Source organism: Ceratotherium simum, chromosome 15, assembly GCF_057802395.1.
Source record: "Ceratotherium simum simum isolate JZ-2026a chromosome 15, ASM5780239v1, whole genome shotgun sequence".
Classification (NCBI taxonomy): Eukaryota; Metazoa; Chordata; class Mammalia; order Perissodactyla; family Rhinocerotidae; genus Ceratotherium; species Ceratotherium simum.
The window spans coordinates 18,184,336-18,211,166 of record NC_141914.1 but is presented as its reverse complement, the minus strand read 5'-3'; the positions used below and the strand labels follow the sequence as shown (position 1 = coordinate 18,211,166).

General features: G+C 38.5%; 1 protein-coding gene across 4 annotated transcripts in view; it reads left to right on the top strand.

The window, feature by feature from the left end:
• The window catches only part of LSAMP (limbic system associated membrane protein), a 603,037-nt gene that overhangs the window by 364,203 nt on the left and 212,003 nt on the right, over positions 1 to 26,831 (top strand). For 2 of the 4 annotated variants that reach the window (XM_014792226.2, XM_004436551.3), the window contains exon 3: positions 26,543 to 26,668. In XM_014792226.2, the coding sequence (XP_014647712.1) occupies positions 26,543 to 26,668 (126 nt within the window). Of the gene's footprint in view, positions 1 to 26,542; positions 26,693 to 26,831 lie in introns of all 4 variants that reach the window. The other 2 variants (XM_087439642.1, XM_087439641.1) reach the window with 1 other exon arrangement.

The window sequence follows — 26,831 nt, the reverse complement described above, 5'->3', positions numbered from 1 at the left end:
TATCCAGCTTATGTGCAATAACATTGCACTACTTCTGAAAAAGGATCATAATCTTTTAAATATCTTCATCGGAAGAGTAGTCATCAGTATAGACCAGCTCTTGGAGGATTTCTTTGAGGGCATCAGATGATTCTTCCAACTTGCTCAACTGCAAAACATGTCCCAAAGGATGGGAACTGCATTCTGGCATCACTTAAATATCCGAGAACAGCTGCATAGGAAAGAATAGATAAAACTGGACTTATTTCTCAGCCCTTTGCAATGCGAGATGATTTAGACAACTCTGACCTGACCAGCATTTTATCACCTGCCTGACTGGTATATGAGTGAGCCCTGGAGTCGTCACTGCATGCTAATGTCTGAAATACAAGAATGAACAAGATGAGGAGAGGAGAGAAGGAGCATTCACAGTGCTTGTCTATGTTTTATGTCTGTTTTGGCTCTGTTGATGTCTGAGGCAACTTTGTTTTGCCCTTGGAAGTTCAGAAAACACTTATCATTTGGGCAAACACAAGAAAGGATCAGACAATTATACGCGACTTCGTGGCTTCCCAGCCATTATCGTTTCTTTTCAGGGTTTCTGCAGCAGAGGTATCTGACATTGCTGGGGTGCTGGCAGACTCTATCTGTTGCCATTCCTCCGTCTGCTCCAGTCTCCCAAACCAGGGCCTTTGAGCTCTGCTCCTCATCTATTCTGTGCCTCCCCACCTAACGACATCCACTAATGTGTGCTAACAGATGTCTGAGGGAAAATTAGCCGTGGTGTCCAAATCAATTAGACCAGAGTTGCTGTGCAAAAACAATCGCTCTGTAGGCTGTGTGGTCTGTATTTTTTTTTTTTTTCTGTTTCTTTTTTCCAAAGGTAAAGTCATGTAGCCCAAGCTGAGCTTCCCTGCTCCGTATTTTCCACTTCCAGGCAGTCTACCTCAGTGCTTAATGGTTTCTGATTGGACCACCAGATGGAGATGCCTCTACCAGGTGCAGGCTCCCAGCAACCAAGTTAAGAACAGGAGGGCTGCATTCACCCCAAAGGCAATGCAGTGCAGAATAAGAACCATGTCAGTTTCAAAAATACAGCTTTCTTGTGTCTTTTAAATTCTAAGAAATGTTATGTTAACAGAGTTGCATTCTATGAGTCTTTAGAGAAAGACTGACAATTATATGGATGGAGAATGGCTTGCGTAACAAACATCCCTACTTTAACCTCTCAAAAAGTATTTCTATTTCTCATCTCTTAATACAAGGGCCAACTCATAAAGAACATGAGTAAGTGGAGAAAAAGAGCTTCTATTCTGAAGTTAGGCAGGCCTGGACCCTCTAGGCTGTGGGACTTTGGGGATCCCTAAACTTGAGTCTGGGTTTGCCTTATGAGAGTGACACCATTTACTTTACAATATGGTTAATCTCTCTGAGCCTCAGTTTAATTATGTGTAAAGTGGGTATGATAATATCTACATCTCAAGAAGAATCTAGTAATTAAATAAAACACTCTTAGAACAAGACTTGCTATTACAGGACATGCTCAGTAAAAGATAGCCATGTAATCATCAATCTTTCCATTCTGCTTCTCAGAAACACTTAAGGGACATCCAACTTGTGAAGAATCCTAACCTCATGTATTTTTTTTTTTTTATCACCCCACCAAGAACAAGCTTTCTGAGCTGACTGTGGCTTAAGACTATTTTTTTTACCCTAGTACCATCTTCTTCCAGGTTTGCCATTTCTTCTCAAAATATAATCACCAAACCACTGCCTCCACTACCTTTACTTCCTACTTGTTTCCTGCCAGTGTCCTCTTCAAAGACCTCCCTGTGATTGTCTGGGGACTTTGTTGAGAAAATGGACACTGTTTCCCAAAATAGGATCAAACCTCATAATAAAAGTTAATACAGAAATCCTAAAGAGAATAAAGGGAAATATTTGGAAGCAGTTATAGAAAGAAGTGAATTTTCTCTCTTTTATTCTATGTGCCCATATTTGGAGTTTCAGCTTGCTCAGGCTACAAGATCCTTTACCATAATTAATAACTGTCTCTATGCTGCTCATAATCCTCCAACACCGCACCACTTATTTATGTATTCCTTTTTAAAGCTAACAACCTTCAGGAGGGCCTCCTCAGGCAACCGATGTATACGGAATGATCCCATTTCCAAGAACCTCTGACACTCGCTATAAAGCTTTTTCAGAAACGGCAGCCTGTCTTTTCTTTTTCTCTCATCCTGGAAATGTAATCACCTCCCCATGAGGCATCTAGTCTTTCAGGGAAAACTTCCACTGCTTGGCGGGCAGCAGAGAGAAATGCAGCCTGAACCCCGTGCTCACCTCTCCTCCTACATACATGGATTTTGTTCTCATTACCCTCCCACACAGCTTCCTGGATCTGACCAGCCAGGGCTGTGAGAGCTGAGGACGCTGGTACGTGAATAACTTCCTATTCAGAAAGTAGTGGACTCATTTTATCTTCGTAAGAAATGTTTGTTTTGTTTTGTTTTGGATTAGATTGATTTTTTTTAACTACAATTATACTTCTACTTTAGGTTGCTAGCTGTGGCTTAGAAATAGAGACCTGCCAGACTCCTCATCTCCATTTGTCTCCCTTTTGTGCATGAAGCAGTTCCCCGTGAACACACAAACATCACACTCAGCTCTGTCAGATCAGCTTCATGGCCACATTTATCAAAATTATCCCAGAGTCCCTTGCAGAGGCGAATATTAATAGGGTTCATTTAAAACCAAGAGTGTTACTAATGCTTTTTTCTATGTGCTAAATGGGAGGAAACAAGAATTACACAAACAAAAAAAGGCAGCGTTGTTAGACTAGTTAATAAGGTGAGGTGAAATCTTTCGGCAAGGGGAAATAACGCTGAGCTTTCAAAAATCTTGTTACATCAATTTACATATTATTATTCCCCTTGCTTTCCATCCAGAGAACAGAGCAGCATTTCTCTCAGTACATAACACTGCCAGGTAATCAACCCTGAGCATTTCCCCTGAGTACATCCTGTCTGTCCATGTATCTAAAGCATTCTTACTGGTAATATCTGAATTAAATGGGGAATAATGTTGCCTCTGCCTTAAGTTGGTAAATAGGGATCTGGGACATAAAGTAGAGGAACCTATGAAAACGTTAAGTAGAAAGACACGAAGAATGGACTCTTTCCATTTCCCTCCAATCCTACAGAGCCATTTGCACACAAGCCAGGTGTTATGGGAAAGTCTGCTACGCGTAGCAGCAAGCTAGCATAGTGTTCCTGGTAAGTTTTGTTGGATAGTATTTCACACTGTGAGGCTGCTTCTGTGCCCAGGAAATGCCATTTTGTTGCCTTGTGCTGAGGTGACCTCTGCTCTGAGTTAGGTAGATAGTGGCATCACTCCTCCCTCAAGCAGAGTGGAGAATCAGAAGCAACATTTTCATGTCTATTAGCATTAAAATGACACTAAGAATTATATATTAGCCTCCCAGAATCCTCATGATTCACATTCTACATGGAAAAAGATAAACAGAATGCTTGTCTTAGAACCTTCTGTAAGCACATAAATTAGAAGGTTTTTAATTATTTAATTAATTTGTTATTAAAAGAGGATGCAGTAACCAGAGACGAGTGTTTAAAAAATAATAAAAAAAAATAATGGTAATAGGTGAAATCATCCTTTATCATTTTTTAATTAAGTAGAGCAGCATCTCAAGGAATGAAATTGATATGCTTTTGGAGCTATTTAAGAACCTGATTCCACAGTTAATTTTACTCTTTGAGCAAAGACACAAGAGTAATTCAATTTTAGGGCCAATCTCTCTATTGTGGGAGTTGCCATTATCTTTGAGAAAGATGGGTCATGCCCTCTACATTTACCCGTAGCCTGGTACATCATTGTCCTTCTTTAGTCTATCCAACACAACCTTCTAGGGCAGTGATTCTCAACCACGGGTGGTTTTGCCCCCTAGGGATATTTGGCAATGTCTGAAGATGTTCTTGCTGTTACAACTGGCCAGAGATGGCGGGGAAGAGCTACTAGTATCTAGTGGGTAGGGGGTGTTGCTTAACATTTTGTAAATACATAGGACAACTCTCACAGAAAAAGAGTTATCAAGCCTGTATGTCAGTGGTGCCAAAGTTGAGAAGCCCTGCACTAGAAAGACATGTAGAAAGGTATAAAATTTCCAAACAGATCAAGGATAGACTGAGAAAAATATGTGGGATCATTACCCTCCTAGAGCTTCTAGCAGGGGAACATAGCTATTTGTACAAGTCTTGACTAAAGGATTATCCTCCTTGTTCTATAAGATTATCCTTTGCTACCAAACATGCGTATTTTGGAGACACACATAAGGGTAGGGAGAAAGAAAGAGAATATTCAGTCAAGTTAATTGACTCAGAGCTCATTAATGGATTGACAGATGCTGATAGGGAATATAGAATAGGGGTTAAGAGCACAGGGTCTTAAAACATAGAAAGTAGCAGACCTAGGATTCTAACCCAGGCTAACTATGTAACACAGTTTCCTCATCTATCAAATGAATAAATATTAATGATACCTACCTCCTAGAGTGGTAAAGAGGATTCAATGAATCAATATGTACAAAACATTTAGTAAGTGCTCAATAAATTTTAGATATTGTTATCATATCCCTTCACATCTTCTCATAGTGGGAACATAAAAATAGGTAATCCTAAACTTGATAAAGTGACATATGCTTCAGAATGGTAGATAAAATTTTTAAGCAGTGAAGGTCCTGTTCATCACCTAGCATTGCCCATAAATTTAAGGTACAATCAACATCAATCAATTTAAGTAAATTGTGTACATATGTACATATGTTGGTTCTACTGTAGCAGTGTGTGGAGGTCCATGGCAAGGAAAAGCAACTAATATAGTTTACTTCAAGCATAAATTAATGCTCCTAGTATATTCAAGTACAACAACCGTAGAGGAAATGCTCCCACGTTCAAGAAGTTTTCAAAACAGGTTACTATATAAAGTGATGTATTCCATTTGGAAGTCAAAGTTTACTTTTTAAGTACTTCTGTGGCACTCAAAATATGTGCATGACTTTGTTTCTTGCTGAATTAAAAGTAAATGATATCTCAGGAGCTGTATCTATTGGGAATACTGAGACGTTTTTTGTTGGTATCAAGCATTAACTTCTACTGCCATTTCTATTGTTTCAACTCTTTTATAGTACACATCTCTATGGCATGATCAATGCCATTTTAAAAGCGAAATATCTAAGTTTTACCCCCTCTCTCCCCACTGTATGAACAGGCAGAAGAGGTCCCATCCCAGGGGACAATCAAATGTTAGTCATTCATTTGCAAACAAACTGAATTTTGAAGATGAATCATGTTCAGAGACCTAAACTCAGATACCTTTGATTTCATGAAGGGAGAGACGATTTTGAGATAGAGTTGTTTCATCAATTTTCGGCTTAACTTGGGACAAGCGTATTTGATAAATTGATGTTCATTACCACACAACTGTGTAATTCAGAAAGCACTTATTTGCTATACACTCTTCTTTTGATTATTGCCCAGGATCAATTTGCCATTTTGTTGACTAAAATAGGCCTTAAAATCATGTGACCTAGTTCACTGCAGACACTTTAGAGTCCTAAATGAAGTCTCCTGGAAGATCCTGCCATGATCTTTTCCATATCTGCCAAAGGTGTTCAAAAGAGTATTATTATGATTATTATTAATATTTGATTTGAGCACTGTCATGGTCTTTATAGGAATTGCTAAGATAGTTAATAATGATAGAAACATAGAGATGAAGAACCAAGCAATGTAATAACAATGGTGGATACAAAAATAAACAGGGATTGACATGAATGTCATGTACATTTCAAGGTTATGTGTGCTTTCATGTAAAGGGAAATGGAATGGTTTTTGTCCAGATGAGCTATACCCAGAAAGCAGTCGTTTCTCCTTGCTTATCTGAGGCAGGGAGTTGGACAACTGTCACCTCCCTCCATCTCCTTTCAGTGAAGACAGATTGCTCTCATCAGCCTCCTTGTTCTGAATTCTTCTCTGACCTGCCTCTCTTAAGTCCCATCCAGGCAGTAGGAACAAAGGCTTTGAATTATCTGCTATCTGTGGAAATGTTGGAGTGAGGTCAGAATCACAGTGTTTTGCCAGAGAGTTGCCCTCCCCTCAGCTTGTGTTTACACAGGTAGGACAACATCATCCATACACAATATACATTTGCTTTCTCTTTGGGCATGTTGTTCTGCTATACCAGCTTCAGCAAGTTTTCCATTTCCTTTTTTTCAATTCTACTCCAAATAAGCAGAGAAGGGGACCAGGACATTTTTTTCACAAAGAAGCAGGGTAAAGAGTCGCTGTTACCTGGAGCATAGGGACTCAAGATGAGGCAGAGATTTGGCGATGTAAGTTGAGGGCAAAAGGGAAGACTTTGAAAGGTGAACCTTAGAGAGACAAGCTAGTCATTGAAAACTAAATTGCCAACTTGCCACCGGTGAACAAATGCACCTGCCAATCGTACTGCAGCCAATTTGCTGCTTCTACTTTTATCTCTCTCAAGCAGCAGGCTCCAAACTCTCAAAGGTTTTCCTGTGCCTCTTTTTGTGATGCCTAAACCAGCAGGACTGTTAGATAGAGGCTTCTGTGTATGAATTTTATTCCCACCTTCTCTCCCACTCGTTACATTAAAATAAATTGTGACAATAATATTCATAAGAGAAGTAAAGTTCTAAGGAGCAACAGCTCTTCCTCCAAACCCTAATGCTAATGGAACCTGTCCAGCTTTTCAGGATGGTGCATGGCATCTACATAAAATGTCGGCACTGGAGCTTAGCCACCAAGGGAGAGACGTTCTGTGCTGGGAACAGGTTACTTAGGCGTCAAGTAATGTTTTTAAGCCCTCTCTCCAGTAGTGAATAAAAGCTTCTAGAGAAAGACTTGCTTTGAAGGATGAAATTTCACAAGCAAGGTGTCAGCCCCAAAACATTTTTTTCCACGTGCAGAAATGTTTGATAATGAATGATCATCAGGTGACTATTTTTAATTACCTAAACAAGAGGGAGAAACACCATCTTTCCACAAAAAGAATTCAGAATGACAAATGCAGATTTGTGTATTTGAAAACATCCAGTTCAATCATTTCCAAAAGATTTAATTATTTCAACGTGTATTGTTGAGCTTTCACAATAGCTTACATTTCTCAACCCCAAAAGATGCTTCCAGTTACAGACTTCTAATTCTCTATGCCTGTGGTTCTCTGAAGACACTGCTATACATTTAAATATAGGCTATTTCAAACTCTAGCAGGAAAGAAAGAAAGACCTTAGAACTACATCAAGTAAAGTATTTTTTCCCCTCTCTCATGAAAACCTGAAGTAAATTTTATGTAAAATGTTATAATGCTGCCTTGAGGTTGGTATTTTAATTGCACAAAAGAGAAATTATTCAGTTGTGGTTTCTCAAGCAATTGTAGCTCTTACACAATATAAGGGATAGATCTCAGTCGTTAGTCTTAGGATATGGAGAAAATGAGAAGTATTTGGGCAACATTTCTTTTCTGGTGCTCTCCTTTGCCTTTCTGACTTGGACTTCTCTATCTTATTGTAGGCCTACCAAATGAATTGCTTTCAAATAAAAGTAGAAGTGCTAAGCAACTGTAGCATACATCTCAGAAGGGGAGCTGGTTTCTACTCATCTGAGAGCAAAGACATTAGAAATAGAAAAAAAAACATTCAAAGTATCACACTGTTGAAGAGATAAATACTATGTAGCTTCTTTAGTCTACTCTTCAGAGACGTCACAGACGAAAGTAAATAAAAGTTGCTGGTAACGGTTACCTCCCAAAAGTATGTTTCCAAAGAGAAATCTGCTGTGCTTCACTGATTCATTCATTCATTCTCTTTTGTTCCAAAAAAATATTTTAAACCACCATCTCCAATATCCCAATCAGGTGGCACTAACATGTTCCAAGATCAAGAACATTTATTAAAGCATTTACTATATTCCATGCAACTGGTTAAGTATTTCATGTGTGTTAATTATCTCATTTAATACTTGAAAATCCTGTGAGATGGATTAAGTTTCTCATTCTGTGGGTGAGAAAACTGAGTCAACAAAAGACTAAACAGTTTCCCCAAGATTTAACAGCTAGTGAGTTGAAGAAAATGATTGGAACCTTGTCTGTCTTCAGAGCCCAGTATCTAGCCACTAAATTATACTCTATAAATACATGTTGAAAGAGACGGTTCCTACCCGCATATGTATTCAAACATTTCTGAGTTATTCCTTTGATCAGAGCATTTATCACCCCCACACCTTTGACATTAGACCCTTGACCTCTTAGATTCGTGGATACAGGGAAGCATTAGCCATTGGGCTGTGTGGCCCAACTCAAGGAGCAGTCCTCCTGATTGACTTCTAAAGCCATCTTCTCAATAGGATAAGCTTATACCGCTGAGGTTGGGTAGAATCTTTTAATGTAGGATATTGTTGACCTATATACAAACTATGAAGGTTAATCCCTAAGTCCCTAATTAGTGGTATAACATGTGCTAGGCCAAGTATAACTACAAAGTCATGGGACATATTCTACAGCCCCACATGAAAATCAGTCATGTTACCGTACAATCCTGACTCAATTTTATCTTCTTTTTCTGCTTCTGAAAAAAAGATTACTTGAAAGAAAATATTCTAAGTATATATATCCAATATACTTTTCCTAAATGATTCAGTTAATCCTTGTATCTATCCTAGAATCTAGAAAATTGGCATCTGTTATTTTTAGAGATGAATACACGGAGGTATGGAGAGATTTTGTGGCCTGAAGGAGCCCCACTGGGAGTGAGAGGAAATATGGGGCTCAAAATCTAGGTCTCCTTGAAGCCTTGTATTTAGTGAATGAGGCTACTCTTAGATAACTGTTTACTTATGTGGGTCAGCTCTTATTTTCTATTGAGTCACAACTTTCAGTATGTCTCCCTCACTGTGATCCTGAAATTCTCCCTTAAAAATAACTCTTGTACTAGAAATATATTCAGTGAAATTCCTTTATATTTTTCTTATGGAGAAATGATTATATAATAATGAGGTCTGCAGAATGCCAAATATAGAACCATTTCACTATGGGAAAGCTGAGGACATACTCCCCCCAAGTTAGAAACCTTATTTGTTCTAATAAAATATGATTTTGTATTTAAGTAAGGGAAACGAATACATAGGTCTCTGAGTCCTTGCATTGATTATGTAACACAGTTTCCTTAAATAATTCCTGAGGCATTGTCCTCCTCATCTAGCTAGGGGGAGAAAAAAAAAAAAAAAACCTTGCAGGTACAAAAAATACAAGACAGTGGGAAAGCCAAAAATATAACCCAGGGCTCATGTATTTCCAGGCAGCTGTGCTATTTACTAAGAAGCACAGGCAAATAGAGAGAAACTTGGTTACAGTACCTGGAGTATAAAATAAGCATTTTTAGTACAATATTTCCTCAGGCAATTTCTAGAATTTCTGGTACTGTTTCATTATCTCTATAGTTATGAATAGAAATTGTGACTCATGATGGGATATGCCATTTTTCTAATTCAAATAATATTCCTTTATAGTATCTTTGCTTAGATTTTACAGAGCACTCACTTTCACACTATGTGTCTTATATAAAATTATGAAATTCAAACTTGAGAATGCCAAGTTTCTAGGATATGTGACTTATAGATCAGGGGTCTGGAAGCAGGCACCTCCAGGTTCTTAAACCAAAGCCTTGTAATCAGAGGCAGGCGTGCAGGTAGGACACTTCTGATAGGTGCCAAGACAAAAGTGAGGCACAGAATTAGGCCAAGACATCCATCTCTGACTCTGCACAGTGACTTTGGTACCACAGAGCAGAGGAGAGGTTCCCACACCTCTTATTGGCAATGGCCATTGTCAGGCAGGAGGCTACAATTGGTCAGAAAATATAAAAGAAACGGATGAGTAGACTGGAAAATCAATTGTATAGTCATTAGCAACGGCCAAAGTCTTCACTGAATGGAGAAGAGGATTTCCATTCAAGTCATAAGCATGAAATATGAGGGACCTTAAGAGAATGTCACATCCAGTTTCCAACTTTAGGCCAGTACGCTTCTAAATAAAAGTTGTATAGTTTGCTCTTCTTAATGATGTTTTGATTAGAGTAATTAATGTTAGCTGCCACAGCAGATACTGCTGAATTCTCATGGCTTATTTCTTGCCTATGAAATCCAGTGCAGGTCAGGCAGCCCCCTGCTACATAGCAGCTACGCTGTTTGGATCACATATCCCCACAGTTGCCATGACAAGGTAGGAAAGAGCTGGAGTGACATGCTGGCTTTTTTTAAGGGCCAGGCCTGGATGTGGCTTACCTCACTTTCCTCTACATTCCATTGGCCCAGTTATATGTTCCCAAACTAACCACAAAAGCTTGGGAAATGTAGAGAAGCACATAGACACTTGGCGAGCACTAACAGCCTCCCCACAACCCGCAAGGACATAATAGACAATGAATTGGGAAGACCATTCTGAAGATCTCTGAACATTACGAGCACCCACATTCATCCCTCGAGGAAGCAGATGGACTAAAGGATGAGGTCTGATGCCCTGACTGCGTACGAACACAACTGATGTAAGAAATGTGGGCAGACGGCTAGGTTGGACGCCAAGAGTTAAATGTTAATGTGTTTATCTTTGGTTTTGCGTTGTGATGCAGAGAATGTGCAGCATTTGAAATATTTTAATGAAGCATGTTAAATAGAAGAGGATAGATCTGCACTGGGAAATACACACATCCTTGTAAAGTGTCTCTCTTTCATTTTCCCACTGCCTTTTCCTTCCCTTGACAAATTGTTACCATTTTAATGGAGCGATTTAGAGTTCCTTTCAGTCTAGTGTAAGTGAAATTTTGCTACTACTCCCATTAGGACCTATAAACTAAGGTGTATTTTGAGTCGAACAGTTTAGCATCTGATTGAATGAGAGAGAAAAGTTATAAAGTTTTTAATGAGTGAATGTGAGATTCAGGTGTCAGAAATAGGCAGAGCATATAACATTTACACACAGGAATGTCCTAATTCCAAATGATGCTATCGACTACCAGCATAGCAGATTTGTTTGGTTGATAATTTTTCTTTTTTATAGTGTTTCAAGACACTTGTAAAAACATTTATAATAATTTACTCTACTTTGTAATTAGATTTAGTGATTAGAATCTTGCTCACTTACATAGCTGTTTTACTTTAAATGAATGGCACCAGCTGGCTTATAGCTGAAACCTGATCTGACTCCCAAAGCTATCAGAGGGGCCAGCATAAGGAAGCCTAATGTATTGTGGAGCTTCATGGAAAGTTAACAGAGGGAGACGTTTTACATTCTTTTACATTTCTTCGGTAACACTATATGTATATGTATATATGTTAAATATGTTGGAGAAGATTTTCTTTTAAACTTAAACCTTAGCTTCTCTGGGCATACATTCAATTTACAGGACACAGAAAGAGGCTGATATTCTCTTCCCTCATACAGCCTCTAATCATTAGAGGAAGGGCAGATAGCTAAAAATTTGCTGTTTGGACTGGAGCCACTTGGACTATTTTACCATCAAGAGAGATGTGACGGCTGTATAATTAATGGAAGAAAGCATGAGCAAAAGGCTGAGAGCAAAGTAATCACATGTGGCCCTGAGTATTCACTGTTTCCATGTAATTTTATACATAGTATTGAAGATTCAGTTAAGTTATTCATTCACTCTCTTAACGTATACTTCTTGAAAAGCCACATAAGGGTAGGCACTGTGTTTTCACACTGGAGTAACAGTTATGAGTGAGTCTGACTCATGGAATCAAAGATTCTCAATGGCCAAAGTCTCTCAGGGCCAAGTCATTTTCCAGATCAGGTTAAGTGACTTGCCCAAGGGCAGAGGGAGAGTGGGTAGAGTAATAGAGGGAGCAATTGCCCTTTCCCGGTGGATTGAAAAGGGGGAGTGTGGGCTAAGAATCAAGAATACTTCTGGTGACCAACAGGCCTGGTTCTCAGTCCATCTGGAGCTGTTCGGAACCGATAAAAACATAAGAATCCCACTCACTGCTACAGCGTGCACCTCTGCCTTGTGCGGTCTGTGGCTTATTGAACACAAAGCAGCCATCGTGTTGGCTGCCCTCAGTCAGTTGAGTGCCAATAGACCAGAGGACTGACTGGGCCACTGTGCATCCAGTTACGTGACCACCGTAACCACCTCTTCCTAATTCCCTCTCTGTAACTTGGCTCATGTGCTTGTGACAGACATCGGATGGACAGAGACTGTGGGAGCTGCTCACTCTCCATCTCTAATGCTCACACTTTCCGTAGAGTCTCTATAGAAACTCTGGTGCGTTTCCGTAGCATTCCAGCCTAGGCCCTATGGACAAGCTACTTCCGCTGCTGGCCACCAGGGCAATACCAAATACAGAGCTGATGCAGAGCCAAGTGGGAGAAATCCCCCCTGCTCCCTGTGTGGAAGTGCTGCTGATTCTCCCCGCTCGCACGTCTGCATCACCGTCCCCCTCCATTCTGCCCTATTTTCCCAGCAGTCAGTTTTTCTCCATATGAGCCAGAGTTTCACTCGTAGTTAAAAACATCCTTGTTGGAAGGCAGGGTCAGCAGACACATCATGTTGTATAAACACAAGCATTGTGAGATGGAGACAAACACAGTCACAGAGGGTCACGCTGCCTCAGAAATCATTTGCCAGAGTGCTCCGGCCTCGCAGCGTGTTACCAAGAGACCGCTTTTTTCGAGAATTGATCAGCTCTCCTAAACACAGGTGCTGTGCATGTTTATGTGTGAGACTGGGAGCCAGGTGGGGGAGATTTTGATAGGCAGTGTTTGTTTCCTTAGGACATAGAGGTTTGAATAAAACATCACGGCAGGGTGCAGATGCAAGAGAAGAGAAATCTTTGACATTTCCTCCATAACATGCCTAGGGCTGTGAACAAACAGGTGGGACCCGAAGTGCCTCCATGTCTACCTTCACATTTGGCTCAAGATTAATGAGAGACTCACCCCATCCAAATTCATTTGTGGAAGCAGGGATGGGACGTTCCTTCTCACCACGACCACCATGCCACCCTCTGGAGTTTTAAGAAGAAGAGGCAGAGAGAAGAGAAATCCCATTTCAAGTTGGCCAAATTGAGGGAGAAGAAATGTGATATAGGCAGTAAATACGGCCCATGATGATGGCTTTAGTTGCCACTGTAAAATTGTTCAAGCTTTTCAAGTTACAGATATGAATATGATCAGCATTATTGAAAAAAATACTTCAAAACCAGAAAGTCAAATTCTTAACCATATAATATTAATTGAACTGAATAATGCAGAGAAAACTAGCTTCAGTAAAGTAAACTTGCAGAGCCTCTACACAATCAGTGGCATTTCCATCACTGTACTTTCACACAACTACCCACCTACCCAGACTTTCCTGTCTCTAGTTTTGCCCTGGCAATCTCGGAAGCTCTTTAATTCAATCAACATGGCAGCATCGCACATCTCAAAAGGTAGATAATCTAGTTTGTGAAATAGCAAGGCCTTCCTGGATCTTCTTGACACAATCAGAAGAGCTGGTTATAAACTTCGTACTTTCACTTTCTTGCTGTGTGACGTTGGCCAAGAGAATGAACCTCGCTGAGCGTCAATTATCCAACCTATGTATAGGTGGGAGGTGGTGGTAATACTTGTCCAAGCTGTTGCACAGGGGTAGGGTATGGATCAAATAAGGCAAAGCATATGCCAGTGTTTTGTAAATTGTATAATGTTATACTACCTCAGATATTATTATTATTCATTATCTTTATTATTTCTTCTTACTTTTCTACTTGTTGGTGTCTTCTTTCATTAATTAATGTTCTCTTGCCCCTCCAACAGAGGGTAAGCAAAGATAAAATGGAGATCTAACTCATATTCATCAACTCAAGGTTTTGTTTTTTGTCCCCCCCCTCCACACACACACACACAAATGCTGCACACCTATTTCCCCCTTTGGAATTTTCAAACCTACTTAGAATTGCAGAAAATATTCTGTTTCTCCCAGCTGCATTTAAACTTGCAACAATTACTGTATTTCCTATCATTATATATAATTTTTGAAAAATTATAATTGGGATGAATGTATTAATTAATTCACAATAGTAACTCTATTTATTTAGAAGGAAATAATGTGAATGTTCCACATTCTGTTCACAATGGTTCATGGTAAGCTTGGAACGAGGGCAATGCAAAGAAAGAAATTCTAAAAGCCTCCTGTCAATCCTATTCTTTGTGTAAATATTCTATCTTCTGGGCCCTTGAGCAGTGGCAGGAAACAACTTTTATTCTTTTCATTGTAGTCTAGGCATGCTTTAGTTCACCCTAGTTGGTTTCTATTAGAATCTACCTCCCCTACACACAAAGAACACTATATGCCTTAAGCAACTAAAAAAATAGAATTTAGGCTAGTAATGTGGGCGTGAAATTATTAAGTTTAAGAGAATCTTACAGGCACCATAGTTATCTGTACATATTTATGATTCCCAAAATGAAATGAAGAAATGAGATGAAGAGTAAGCCATTTTGAAAATGTTAGAGTAAGTATTATTATTTTCATCGTAACCTCCTGCTGGCACTTCTGTTGAAACAATAAGAACTGGCTGATCTAGGTCATAATTGTCATTGTTTTATCCTCTCCTCACCTCTGCCCATGCCAGGACAGTGCCTTCACGTGTTGTAGGCTCTCAATAAGTGTTGTTGGTTTGTATTATTCTTAAGCCTAATAGACAACAGATTTGTCTCTGAACTCTTTATATTTCTATTTTTTATTCACTTACAGCTCTTTTCTCTCTGATTTAAAATCCTCTCTGCTTTTGATATAAGCACTTGTTTATAATATTCTTTTAACAACTGAAGAATTCATCCATGGGGTACAGGCAGTGCTTTCCTCACATTTAAATTTTTTTTTAAGAAAACTAATAGAAAATAGAAAAAAAAATATTTTAGTTGCCTATAAAGTATTTTGTAGCTTTTAAGGATGTGTCATGGTTTAGGACTAAATCTTACAGGCTTTTCATGGAATAAGGAGTGGGTTTTTAGTAGATGCCAGGAATACAGCCTGAGGTTTCATCTATTCTAATAATTATACCTAACAACTCCCTTTAACATAGGAAAGTATGTCTTTTTGAGTGCACAGGGGGAAAAGATGCTCTCCTCTTTTCCCTGATAAAGTCTCAGACCTTGGAATTCACGCAGTTGGTATTTGCCACCTACCCTAGTTAGCCTGATATTTTTGAGCTTCCCTCTGCTCAATACCCCCATTTCTGCCAAATAACAAAACCATCTGTTCTGGTTGGACAGTATCTAAAGACGATTCGCTAAGTACAAGTGAGAAAGCTATTTTGCCTAGAGAAAGGGAAGATGGCAGATTCATTCCTTCCACCTATTGAGTAAATCAGCTTCTGGATGCTTTCCCACATCAGCAAAAGCAAATATGCAAACAGCTGGAATAAGGGTCTGGGAATATGAGATTCTGGAGAAGCTGCTGACTTGCTGAGTACCTGCAGCCTCAGTGAACAGAGTCAGGATAGTCCTGTTTGCTCTTATGTAGCAAGGCAATGACCCGTACATGGGAACAGCCATTTGACATCCCACAGAGTATACCTATTGCTGAAGCAGCAACAGTGGACATGTCCTTTAGCTGGTCATGAATGCAAATGTTGGTGCCTGAGTAATTTTTCCCCTTTCTAAACCAGACCACACTGTAATTCTGAACATTTAATAAATATAGAAAAATTCCTATTTAATATACTTTATTCTTAGGTAGACTAGGGGACTCAGCCAGATACAGATATGCATGCCACACATGTATCATCATAAGTACACATCTACCATTGAGTGGTGTGTAAGTGAGCTCTTAGCATTTCTTTGTCCCATTGCTACCATATTTGAGTTATTTAGAGTAGTCTGACCCAAGTTAACCCTTTTGGTAGTGGCTACTGTCTGGCTGAGTCTCTAGGGACTGTTTTGCTATACATCTGATAAATCTGACCTTCTAGGACAGTGCCAGGAATTCGTAGGGCCACTTGAGAATGTGATAATGTAGGTCTCAAAGGCCCAAAAGAGTGTGTCTTACCCAGCTTATACGTTTAGCCAACACAGTAAAATGATAGCTCCATCTCAGATGACTATGGGGAGTGAGTCTTCAGGAACTGACTTTCAGTTACATGTACAGTTCAGAAAGTGCTCCTGTCTGATTGCAAGAGGACGACTTTTTCTTGACTGCACGTTGTTTTAATGTGTCGTTTCATGAGCTTCTTGGCTCCAATTTCCCTGACTTTGCTCCATTACTACTCATATGGCACTTGGCATTGTATTTTACCTTTTCCCCTAAATTGTTAGCATAGTATCCCTCTTTCCTTAAGTCACTTTGTTCATTGTTTAATGCATGCATAAGTGCAGCATTTGTAATCACTCCTGGCAGAGAAATTGGAGTAACTGGTACTTATAATGAGTTTCTCCTACCTTCAGCTTCATCTGACACTCAAAGAATCTATAGTTTCCATATTTTCCCTACTCACCCATGAAATTTGTGTCTAAAAGGAATCACATTCCTATAGAGTGCTCCTTTTCAAATACCTACTTCAGAGGCTGGTGTTTCTTGCTTGATAAATGGATGCTAATAGGAGTGGAAAATAGTACTAGTGGAAAAGAAATTATCACTGCTAGTTATTTTATTCTACTGCAAGATCTAAGGCATCAGAGACTCAAATTCCAGAGACAAAACACTTGGCAACACCTGTTGTCTACAAGAACAACAAATAAAAGAATATCTCCCTTTTACTGAGACTTACATTACAAATTATGTAATGATGACAAAATTCTACTTGGAGAGCTTTTTCTTGGGATCCCAAGAGTTAAGCTTCTAAAAATTTTGGTGAGATTTATTTCACTTATGGTTGTACACTCTCACATCTTTGTGTCACTTTTTATTATGGGTATAAAATGTCTAGACATCGACAAAATGGCTGAACATATTGGCATAGATCTGCCCATTAGTAGATAAGAACTCAATACATATCTTTGGGATGATTTATTGTGAATGCCAATATTAATGATTAATTATGAATTGTAATAATTACCTACACCTTTTGGCAGTAATAGTGCCTGCAAAAATATATCTAGAGGGGCCATTCCCCGTGGCTTAGCAGTTAAGTGTGCGCACTCCGCTACTGGCAGCCCGGGTTCGGATCCCGGGTGCACACCAACACACTGCTTGTCTGGCCATGCCGAGGTGGCGTCCCACATACAGCAACTAGAAGGATGTGCAACTATGACATACAACTATCTATTGGGACTTTGAGGAGAAAAAGGGGGAAAAAAAGGAGGAGGATTGGCAATAGATGTTAGCTCAGGGCCAGTCTTCCTCAGCAAAAAGAGGAGGATTGGCATGGATGTTAGCTCAGGGCTGATCTTCCTCACACACACACACAAAATATATAACTAGAAGGCCATTAGCCATAGAAATGCATTAACTATTTTATTATGTTATGTTAGGAGGAATTAAGCCAACACTGCTTTATTAGCTAGTTTTAGCATGTAATAAATAATAGAACCTCTTATAGTTTGCAGAGCAAGTTCACATGCATTTCTTTATTTGACCCCATTAGCAATCCTGTAATATTGCCTAATATCAACTTTGCATTTTACTTCCAGTTACCAGATGAGGAAACTAAGACTCAGAGAGATTTAAATAATTTCTTATTAATTTGTTCATTTATTCATTCAGAATTTGTTAAGCACCTACATTGTGCCTGATGATGGGGATTCAAAAGCAAATGTCAGAGAATATATGGTTGCCTTGTGAGCTAGTGGCAGGATAAGATCAAAATCCCCTGGCTCTCAATCTAGTTCATTGTGCTACATTTCCAATCCTGTCATCCATCCTGGAAACTACCACACCATGCAGCAAAACATGCTTCTGTGGCATTTTCAGAAGCAAAATGCCAGGCTGGATGGATATTCGATGTTTCACAAGATGGCATTTATGTGTTACAGTGTATATTTTTACTCTTATTCTTGAATTCTTAGATCATGCTTATTAAAGCCAAGTGCTGCTCAAAAAACATCCTGTAGATTTCTGAACCCGGCAAACAGGACATACTGTTCCATAGTCTGTTACATATGCAAAAGATAGGGCTTAAGCTTCTCTAGTGGTACCAAAGGAAGGTTAGAAATTAGGAAGTTGATAGTGTTGTGTTGTGTTTTTAACACCCCCTTACCACCACACACACAGTAATACATACACCTTGCCTCAACTTCAAATGAACAATAGCTAACGAGACCAATTTCTTGCTAATTTGTACCATTAGGAATGGCATTTTGAATTGAATACAGGTAATAACTGGTAATTATTTGAGATTAGGGAAATGAGCCAACTGACCACTTTTCTTCCCTACTCTGGAACTGATTATTTTCCTTCTGTAGGCTGGTCAGGTAGGGACCAAGCATAAAGGCATTAAAACATTCAGAGCCAGAATTAGATGGTCTTGCAAACCTAGGTTATTTTTAAAGCAATGTGTACTGACAGATAAGGACCAAGGCTAAACATACGACTAAGTCGGTTTTGTGGAAACCCAATGAGTACCTAGGCAGAGATGACAACAATTTACCTCTCTGAACAACACCCCCCTTCAAATTTTTCCTTAAGATAACTGCTTCTCAGTTTGCAACAATTAGAATTCTTTGGTTTAAGCAACAGAAATTGGCTGGCTATTTTAATGTAAAAAAAGAGTGATTCATTGGAAGACTATGGAATAGCTCACAGAATCAAATGAAAAGCCGAAAAATCTTGCCAGGAAAGCACGGAAGTCATGCATCTCTAGGGATGCAAGTTGCAGACACTAGTGAAAAATAATAGTCCTTTCAGATGGCTGCCCTTTCATGATATGTATTAGCTAACTATTGCTGCTGAACAAACCACTCCATAATTCAGGGGCATAAAACAACAGTTATTCTTTACTTCTCACAAGTGTGCAAGTCAGCAGATCTAGGCTGGGCTTCACTACAGATGACTCTGTTCCTGGGGTTGTCAGATTTATCAAATAAAAATATAGAATGCCAGTTAAATTTGAGTTTTAGATTCAAATAATTTTTAGTATAAATTTGTCTTATGTGATATTTGGAACATACTTATACTAAATAAAAGTATTTGTTGTCTGTCTGAAATTCATGCTTTACTGAATACACTATATTTTCTCTGGCAATCCTATTTGCCATCTCCCATCCTCCTTTTCCTGGGGCCATCAGGCCTAGCTGGAGCTGGGCGTATTCTTCTCATGTTGGTGGCAGAGGCACAAGACCAGGTGAGTCCAATTATGCCAGCACTTTTCAAGACTCTGCTTGTGTTCCCTACGCTAATATCCTTGGCCAAAACAAGTAACATGGTCCAGGGATGTAAAAGTGTGTGTCACCCACTGAAGGAAGGCAAAGGATGTGGATACAGTGACGAGTGGAGAACTGGGGTCATTAACACAGTCTACCACAGGTTGAATCAGTTCCAACCTCTCTTGAGTCATTCCTTATAAAAACCAAGTTCCAGGCAGGGAAAATCTGAAAGGCTCAGCTTAGGTCATATGCCTACTCCTTGGCCAAGGATGAATGGGTCACTTGATTGACAGTCCCAACAAACCAATGGCAGGGGGTGAGAGGTGGTTTCCCCAAAGGAAAACCAGAGTGTCTTACCAGAAGGAGGCATGGATTTGGACAGGTAAAACAATAGATGTCCACTCCACGTATGTCCCTGACTTTGCCTGCATTTCCACTTTTAGTCATTCATAAGAGATGTTAGTCTTATACAAAAGAGAAAGAAGAATGAGTTGGAACCTAGAGAACTGTACAAACATGTACAGGCAGCTCTAGGTCCACAAAAGCCAGGGCAGACCCTGCAGATCTGGTAGAGAGAGTGGGAAAAGAAATTACAAACAGAATGAGAGAGACAATAAAATCATGAGTGGCAGAGCCAGATTGACTGTATTGTAATCCTACTTAATGCTAGTTCATTGCACAGCTGAAGGAATCCATGTATCCAAGTGCATCTAGATGTTAGCATTGTTTTAGAAACTGCCATTCGATTTGTACTGAACAGAAAAAAATTTACCTTTCTTTAACACAGAATTTGTGTATATTTCAATGAAAGAATATTGCCTATTTAATAATTCAGATTTTAAAATTAGAATTAGGTGTGGCATATTCATTTTACAATTATTTTTTACAATGGAAACCCTAAGGATTCCTTTGAATGATGAATTTTGCTAATGTCGTGAAAGAAAGGTATCTAAATTATGTTTTTCACTCAAAGAAAGGTATCTAAATTATGTTTTTACTCAACCAGGAGGTGTTCATCTAATAAACAATTAATTTTGGAACTGACAACATATAATAATAGTGTGGTATCCGAAAGATTAGTGACTTATATTTTTAAATAATTTGATAAAATTACTTGGTATGGTAAGTAAGGTTTATATTTACACATTTCCCAGAAATATTGCTCTGGCCAAATTGGTAGCACTATTGTAGAGTAATCTGGAAAATAAAAATGGTATATACATTTTATATTATTTAACAAAAGGTATTGGGGAAATTGACTAAAAAATTAAGGGAAAAAGACCTGGTTATACCCGACACCCTAAATAAATTCCAGATGATTTAAAGAGTTCAATATAAAAAAAAAAAGAAACAAATCATTAAAAGAAAAAGCAGAAATAGAGATAAGCATTTAATTGATCTTATATTAGGAAAGGAGCTAATAGGCACAGAAGCCATAAAAGAAATCACAAAATAGAGATAACAAAGATATTTGAACTTCTGCAAAACAAAAATGATTGTAAAATTAAGAAGTTAGGAATATATTGGGGAAATTGCAAATAACATGGCAGCAAAAGGTCAATTCCTTAAGGTATGAGGAGGGCTCATTAATCAGTAAGAAAAACAAAATAATCCAGACAAATTGGAGAGGTCACTGAAACTAAATAGGTGGAAAACATCAAATAAATAGTTTATGGCATTACATTTGGGGAAATATGATAAATCACACTAATATCTTGTGAATAAACATTATTAGAGAATACTCCAGAAAGAAAAAAAAAAAAAAACTACCCAGATTGCTGTGATGCCCCAAGAATTGAGCATAAATCAATATTCCAGTGATTTTGATAAATAAACAACTTATATTTGCAGGTGCAAATAAGATTATCATGTTAAACAGTTTTTTCTAAGTAGTCATTCTTACTGAGAATTAAAATAGAGCAAAAAATACTATTTGTAATCACTTTTGCAAAACTGAATGTGATCTAGAAGAAGAGTTAAGTGTGTGGTGATGGATTGTAATTAGTATTTAGGTAGTGAACGTGATGTAATCTCTGCAGAAATAGAAGTATAATGATGTACACCTGAAATTTATACAATATTATAAACCAATGTTACTGCGTTAAAAACAATTAAAAAATTTAAAAATTTAAAAAAATTAAAAAAAGAACAGTTAAGTTTGGGAAATCTATAAACCTTAGATTTTGGTCCTAGTTGTATAATTCCTTAGCTATGTGATTTTTTAACCCATTTTGTCTCCTATATTCACACTGGTAAAATGGCAGTAATAATAAGAATACTTTTTACTTACCCGAATCTTCTATAAAGATTTTACAAGATAATAGAATAAAAACTTTGAATTGCCACTTTAATAATATGTTATCTGTGATGGTATAAATGTACACTGCATGAATTGCTACAAGAAACTAAGCCAGAACTATTAAACGATTGAACTAAAAATGTCATATATATTTATACTTATACATACACACATATATATGAATGACTCCTCATAGAAAAGAAAAAAAAAGTTAAAACCCTGAAAATCTATCATTGGGAAAGTTGGACACCAAGTTTATCTTGCTTCCTATGCTCCTAAAATATACAAAAATTTCTCTGCCCTGTGGTTAATTTTTTTCTTTACGAGTCAAAGAAGTTCATAGTGAAATAGATGACTACAGGGGTAGCTCTAGAAATGTTGATAAAAGCTGTGTTTTACCCTTTCAAAATAAAAGCTTGCTCCTTTCTGACAAAAATTCAATGAGATGTTTCCTTGAGCTCAGAAAAGAGTCGGAGGGAAAATTTCATTAATATCTTTTTTCAAACACTCTGTGAGCACCTGCCATGTTCAAGTACCTGCTCTATAAGATTCATTGGCCAAGAAAACAAAAGCCCTCCTGTCTGGCTCTTTCAGTTTAGTGACAGGCACAGGTAAGTAATCCAGCGATGACGATTCAGGGCTGTGGTGGAGAAACACAGGGCACAGTGCGAGAACCCAAGAGGGATGCTTCACCCAGGATGGGGTTGGGGAATGACAGGACAGTCTTCCTGGAAAAAGTGAGAAAGCAAGCTGACAGCTGAAACTTCAAGTCAACCACATGAAGAGCTGAAAGAAGACTACTCCATGTAGAAAAAATAGAATGTTAAATGCCTGGGAGTAAATGAGGATAGTATATTCCAGGAACCCAAAGTTGTTTGATCTGACTGGATGATACACTGAATAGGGAATAGGAAATAAGGCTGGAGAGAGAACCAGGAGCCAATCATGAAATGGCCTATTAAGTCATATTAAGAAGTTTGGATTTTATCTTGAGGGCAATGAGATTAATCAAGGGGTAATATACTCACATTTGCAATTTAGGAAAAAAAATTCTGATTGCAGTATGGTGAACTAATGACAGTGAGTTAAAGGAGAGGAAGGCTAGAGGCGAAGAAACTAGTTGTAATGCTCTTGCAGTATTTCAGGCAAAAAAGAAACATTGAGCCAGCCCTGATGGCCTAGTGGTTAAAGTTCGGCGCTCTCACCACTTTGGCAGCCTGGGTTTGCTTCCTGGTCATAGAATCACACTACTCGTCTGTCAGTTGCCTTGCTGTGGTGGCGGCTCACATAAAACAACTAGAAGGACTTACAACTAGAATATACAACCATGCTCTGGGACTTTGGGGATGAAAGAAAAAAAAGAGGAAGACTGGCAACAGATACATGCTCAGGGCAAATCTTTCTCTGCAAAAAAAAAAAAAGTTGTAGAAAAAGAAATGTTGATGACTGGTAGAAATAGGGATTGGAGTAATGAATGAATCTGAGAGTTATTTAAAAGACACAAGCCACAGAACTTAGGGGTCCATTTTTTATGGGGGCAGTAAAGGAGAGAGAGCAGTCAAGGCAGATAACTTTCTTGTTTTGCTTGGGCAACTGTTTGCATGATGACACTATTCACTAAGGTCGTACACAAGACTACAAGTGTTCTGTGGGAAAGGGAATAATGACCTCAGTTCTGACTATGCTGAATCTTGGGTATCCGAGACATTTGATGGAGAAGTAGAATAGTCAATTGGAAATGTAGGTATAAAGGTCATGAGAAAAATCTGGGCTGCAGGTACTTATTTGGGAATCATGAATAACATGGCCTTAGCTTCTGAAGCTAGAGAGTAGATGAGATCACTCACAGTGAACCGTGTGAAGAAAGAGGACATGATCAACCCCTCAGGAATACAGATATTTAAGGAAAAGGACAAGATTAAGCCCAAAAGTTAAACTGGGAAGGCTGGCCAGAGGGGTAAGAGGAAAAGCAGTCAAGTTTGATGACCTAGAAATCAAGAAAAGAAAGGACAGAAGAAGGTTATGGCCAAATAACCTCAAAACGAAGTCAAATACTTCAGAGAAAAATAGAATAATAACAAAAATTGTTCTTTAGACCTAGAAACTTGGTTCAAACAATTTGGTAAGCTTCCTGAGAGTAGTTTCTTTGGAGATTAGTGAGAGAATTTAGATTGCTCTGAAGATTGAAGTGTGAATGGGAGATGAAGATGTGGTATAGAAAAATTCCTTCAAGAAATTTGGAAGAGAGAGGTTGAAAGTTAATAAGAGGATAACATGGGATTTGGAGAAGGATTTCTTTCTGGAACAAAACAACTACATCATATATAAATGCTTATGGGAAGAAGCTGGTACAAAGTACAATAAAGCAGGAAGAAAAATGATGGTGTGAAACCCATTGGTAGTGACCCAGAGGAAGGTGGGATACAACGTCAACACGATTACATTTCCAGCAGTTCAACACAAATACTTCCTGCATCTCCAGTATCTGAGATCCAGGACCTGAATATATTGTCCTTAATTAGGAGAAACAATATGATTTGGTGTCCACAACATAGCCCTGCAGTCAATTATTCTAGATTCTATTCCTAGTTTTGTCACCACCTGTCTATGAACATTGAGCAAGTGACTCAACTTGCCGGCCACGTAAAAGCAAAGTCCTTAGTATATATGCTTCTTATAAAAGAGAGGTCATAGGAGTAAATGTGATCCTAGGTAATAACTCTCTCGGACCTCGACCATTAGAGTTTTTTTATGCTTTGTAAATTTGCATGTTTTTATATTAGGGCTATGGAGTCTGTCCTCCTCCACTTTTTCTTTTTTTATCAGAACACGTCTGTATTCTTTCTATGCCATGTCCTATCTTGCAATTCAGAACTAACTACAACTTGAGTACTGTGAGCTCTTATAATTACTATATAGCCTCCTGTTACAAGTTTTAGATTGTTGAGGAAGGCACTTACAATGTGTAAATCTTGTCCTTGAGTACCAAAATAGATTTAGATTTTATTATAGTTTTTTGGAGATATTCAGAACCTTGGCTTCCTGAGCTGGGACTTAGAAACTGTGAATATTAAACAATAGAACAACTGGACAATCAGGAGCTCAGAGGTCTAAGCCTAGCTGGATTTCTCGATGAGATCATACTTGACAAGCCATTATTCCTGTCTGTGCCTCATGTTCTTCCCTATAACATGGGTATCACCTTTCAGGTGTTCATAGAAACAGTCTGGGAGAATATATTACAAGTCACTCTATGAATATGAGAAAATGAACTTTAACCCCAATAGACGAAAGGGGAAATAGAAAAATCTATAAATAGAAGTTGCTAAATAATGGGAACCAAGTACATTCCATTTCTGCCATTGGGTTTGATTTGGTATCCCTGGTCCCTACCCAGAGGCCATATAAGATGTCATTGTGAGAGGGATGTTAAGGTCACGAGAGTCCTTGTCCCACTTATCTTTGTGACACTTTGCCCTGGTCAGTTGCCTAAGTACCATCAATGTCTCCTAACAGGGATCTACAGGAATTGCATGGTGGTCAGGCAGCTGCTTCTACAAGCAGAAATTGTTCCTGTTTTATTCGTCACTACCCACAGTCCCTAATGGGCAGGAAGAGTGAGAAAAAATAAGATTCTTTGATTATTGAACTCCTTCATGCTCTCTTGGCCTCCTCCCTCTCCCTGACACATACTTTCTCAGGGACAGCATAAGCTACTCAGAGTAAAAAAAGGAAAATCACAGTCAAACCATAAACTCTGCTATTTGTAATCAGTGCATAACCTCTGATGAAATTTGTAATTCACTTCCCACTTAAGCTTACCAATATGAGATCTAATGTTGCCGCCCTGAACACTAATGAAGGAAGTCAGGCGGCAGTACAGCTAGCCCTTGGGGACTCGTTTCTCACATCACCAAAAAGTAATTTCTGTCATTTTTGGCCGTCTGGTAGCCTAGATTGTGAAGATGAAGTTTCATTCAAGTAGTGCTTAAGAGTGTGGGCCCTGGAGTCTGCCTAGATTCAAATCTGCTTTCTGCCTCTCACCTAGCCCCATCTACATCTCTGTTCCCTAACCATAAACAAAATATTCATAGGATATTATTTCCTTATTGTAAGGAGTTATTGAGATAATACTGGTAAATAATACCCTCTACATAGGGTCTTATGTATAGTAAATAATTAAAGTTAGCTATTGTTAACTTGTTAGTAGTAATGGTTGTGATAGTATTTGGAGTAATAGCAGTATTTTTGTAATACCTATCTATTTATGACATAGGCATTATTGATTCAGTTTTTAAGCTCTAAGGTACATTGTCCAGCCTGTCACACACCAAGGTGGTAGAGGCTAACCAATGGTTTCCTTATGTGACTAGATTATAACTAACCAGGTATTACCACATCTTATAACACAACTATGCAATCTTAAACTAAATAACACTATTTTTATTTTCCCAACATTTGGAGAAAAGATTGGGCTGTATTTATTTTATATACGTAGGAAAATAAATGTAGATAATATTTAGTGATAAGAAAATTTATTCTTAGTATGTATAAATGTGCATGCTCTCTAGTATCCAAATAAAGTCCATTCTAATCAGAAAAGAGCTGACATTTTCATTATACTACTCTGTGTACTTCCCACCGTACTTGGCCATAGTGCGGAGATTCTCACCTTATACTAAGACCCGTGCTTTTCATCTGCTCACTAAGTCTCTAAGGGGTCCTAAAGCACTCCGACTTCTTAAGACAAAAATTCAAATGGTTTAAGGCATAAAAGCACTTACGTCAAATCTGCCACTTCAGTTGTGTGGACCAACGCTACAAACCTGCTTTTATTGACACGGTTACATATTCTGTTTGCTTTTGTCTTTACAGTTCCACCAAAGATCTCCAACATCTCTTCGGATGTCACTGTGAATGAGGGCAGCAATGTGACCCTGGTCTGCATGGCCAATGGCCGTCCTGAACCTGTTATTACCTGGAGACACCTTACACCAACTGGTAAGCAACTCTCCAGTCTCCAAGGTACCACACGCAATTTAAAATATCCTCATGCTTCTGAGATTCCATTAGATCCAAAGGACAAGCATGTATCTTGTTATTAAAACACTAATAGAATTGTGACATAAGACTTGTTTAGGGTCCTCCCTGGTCTTTGCTAATG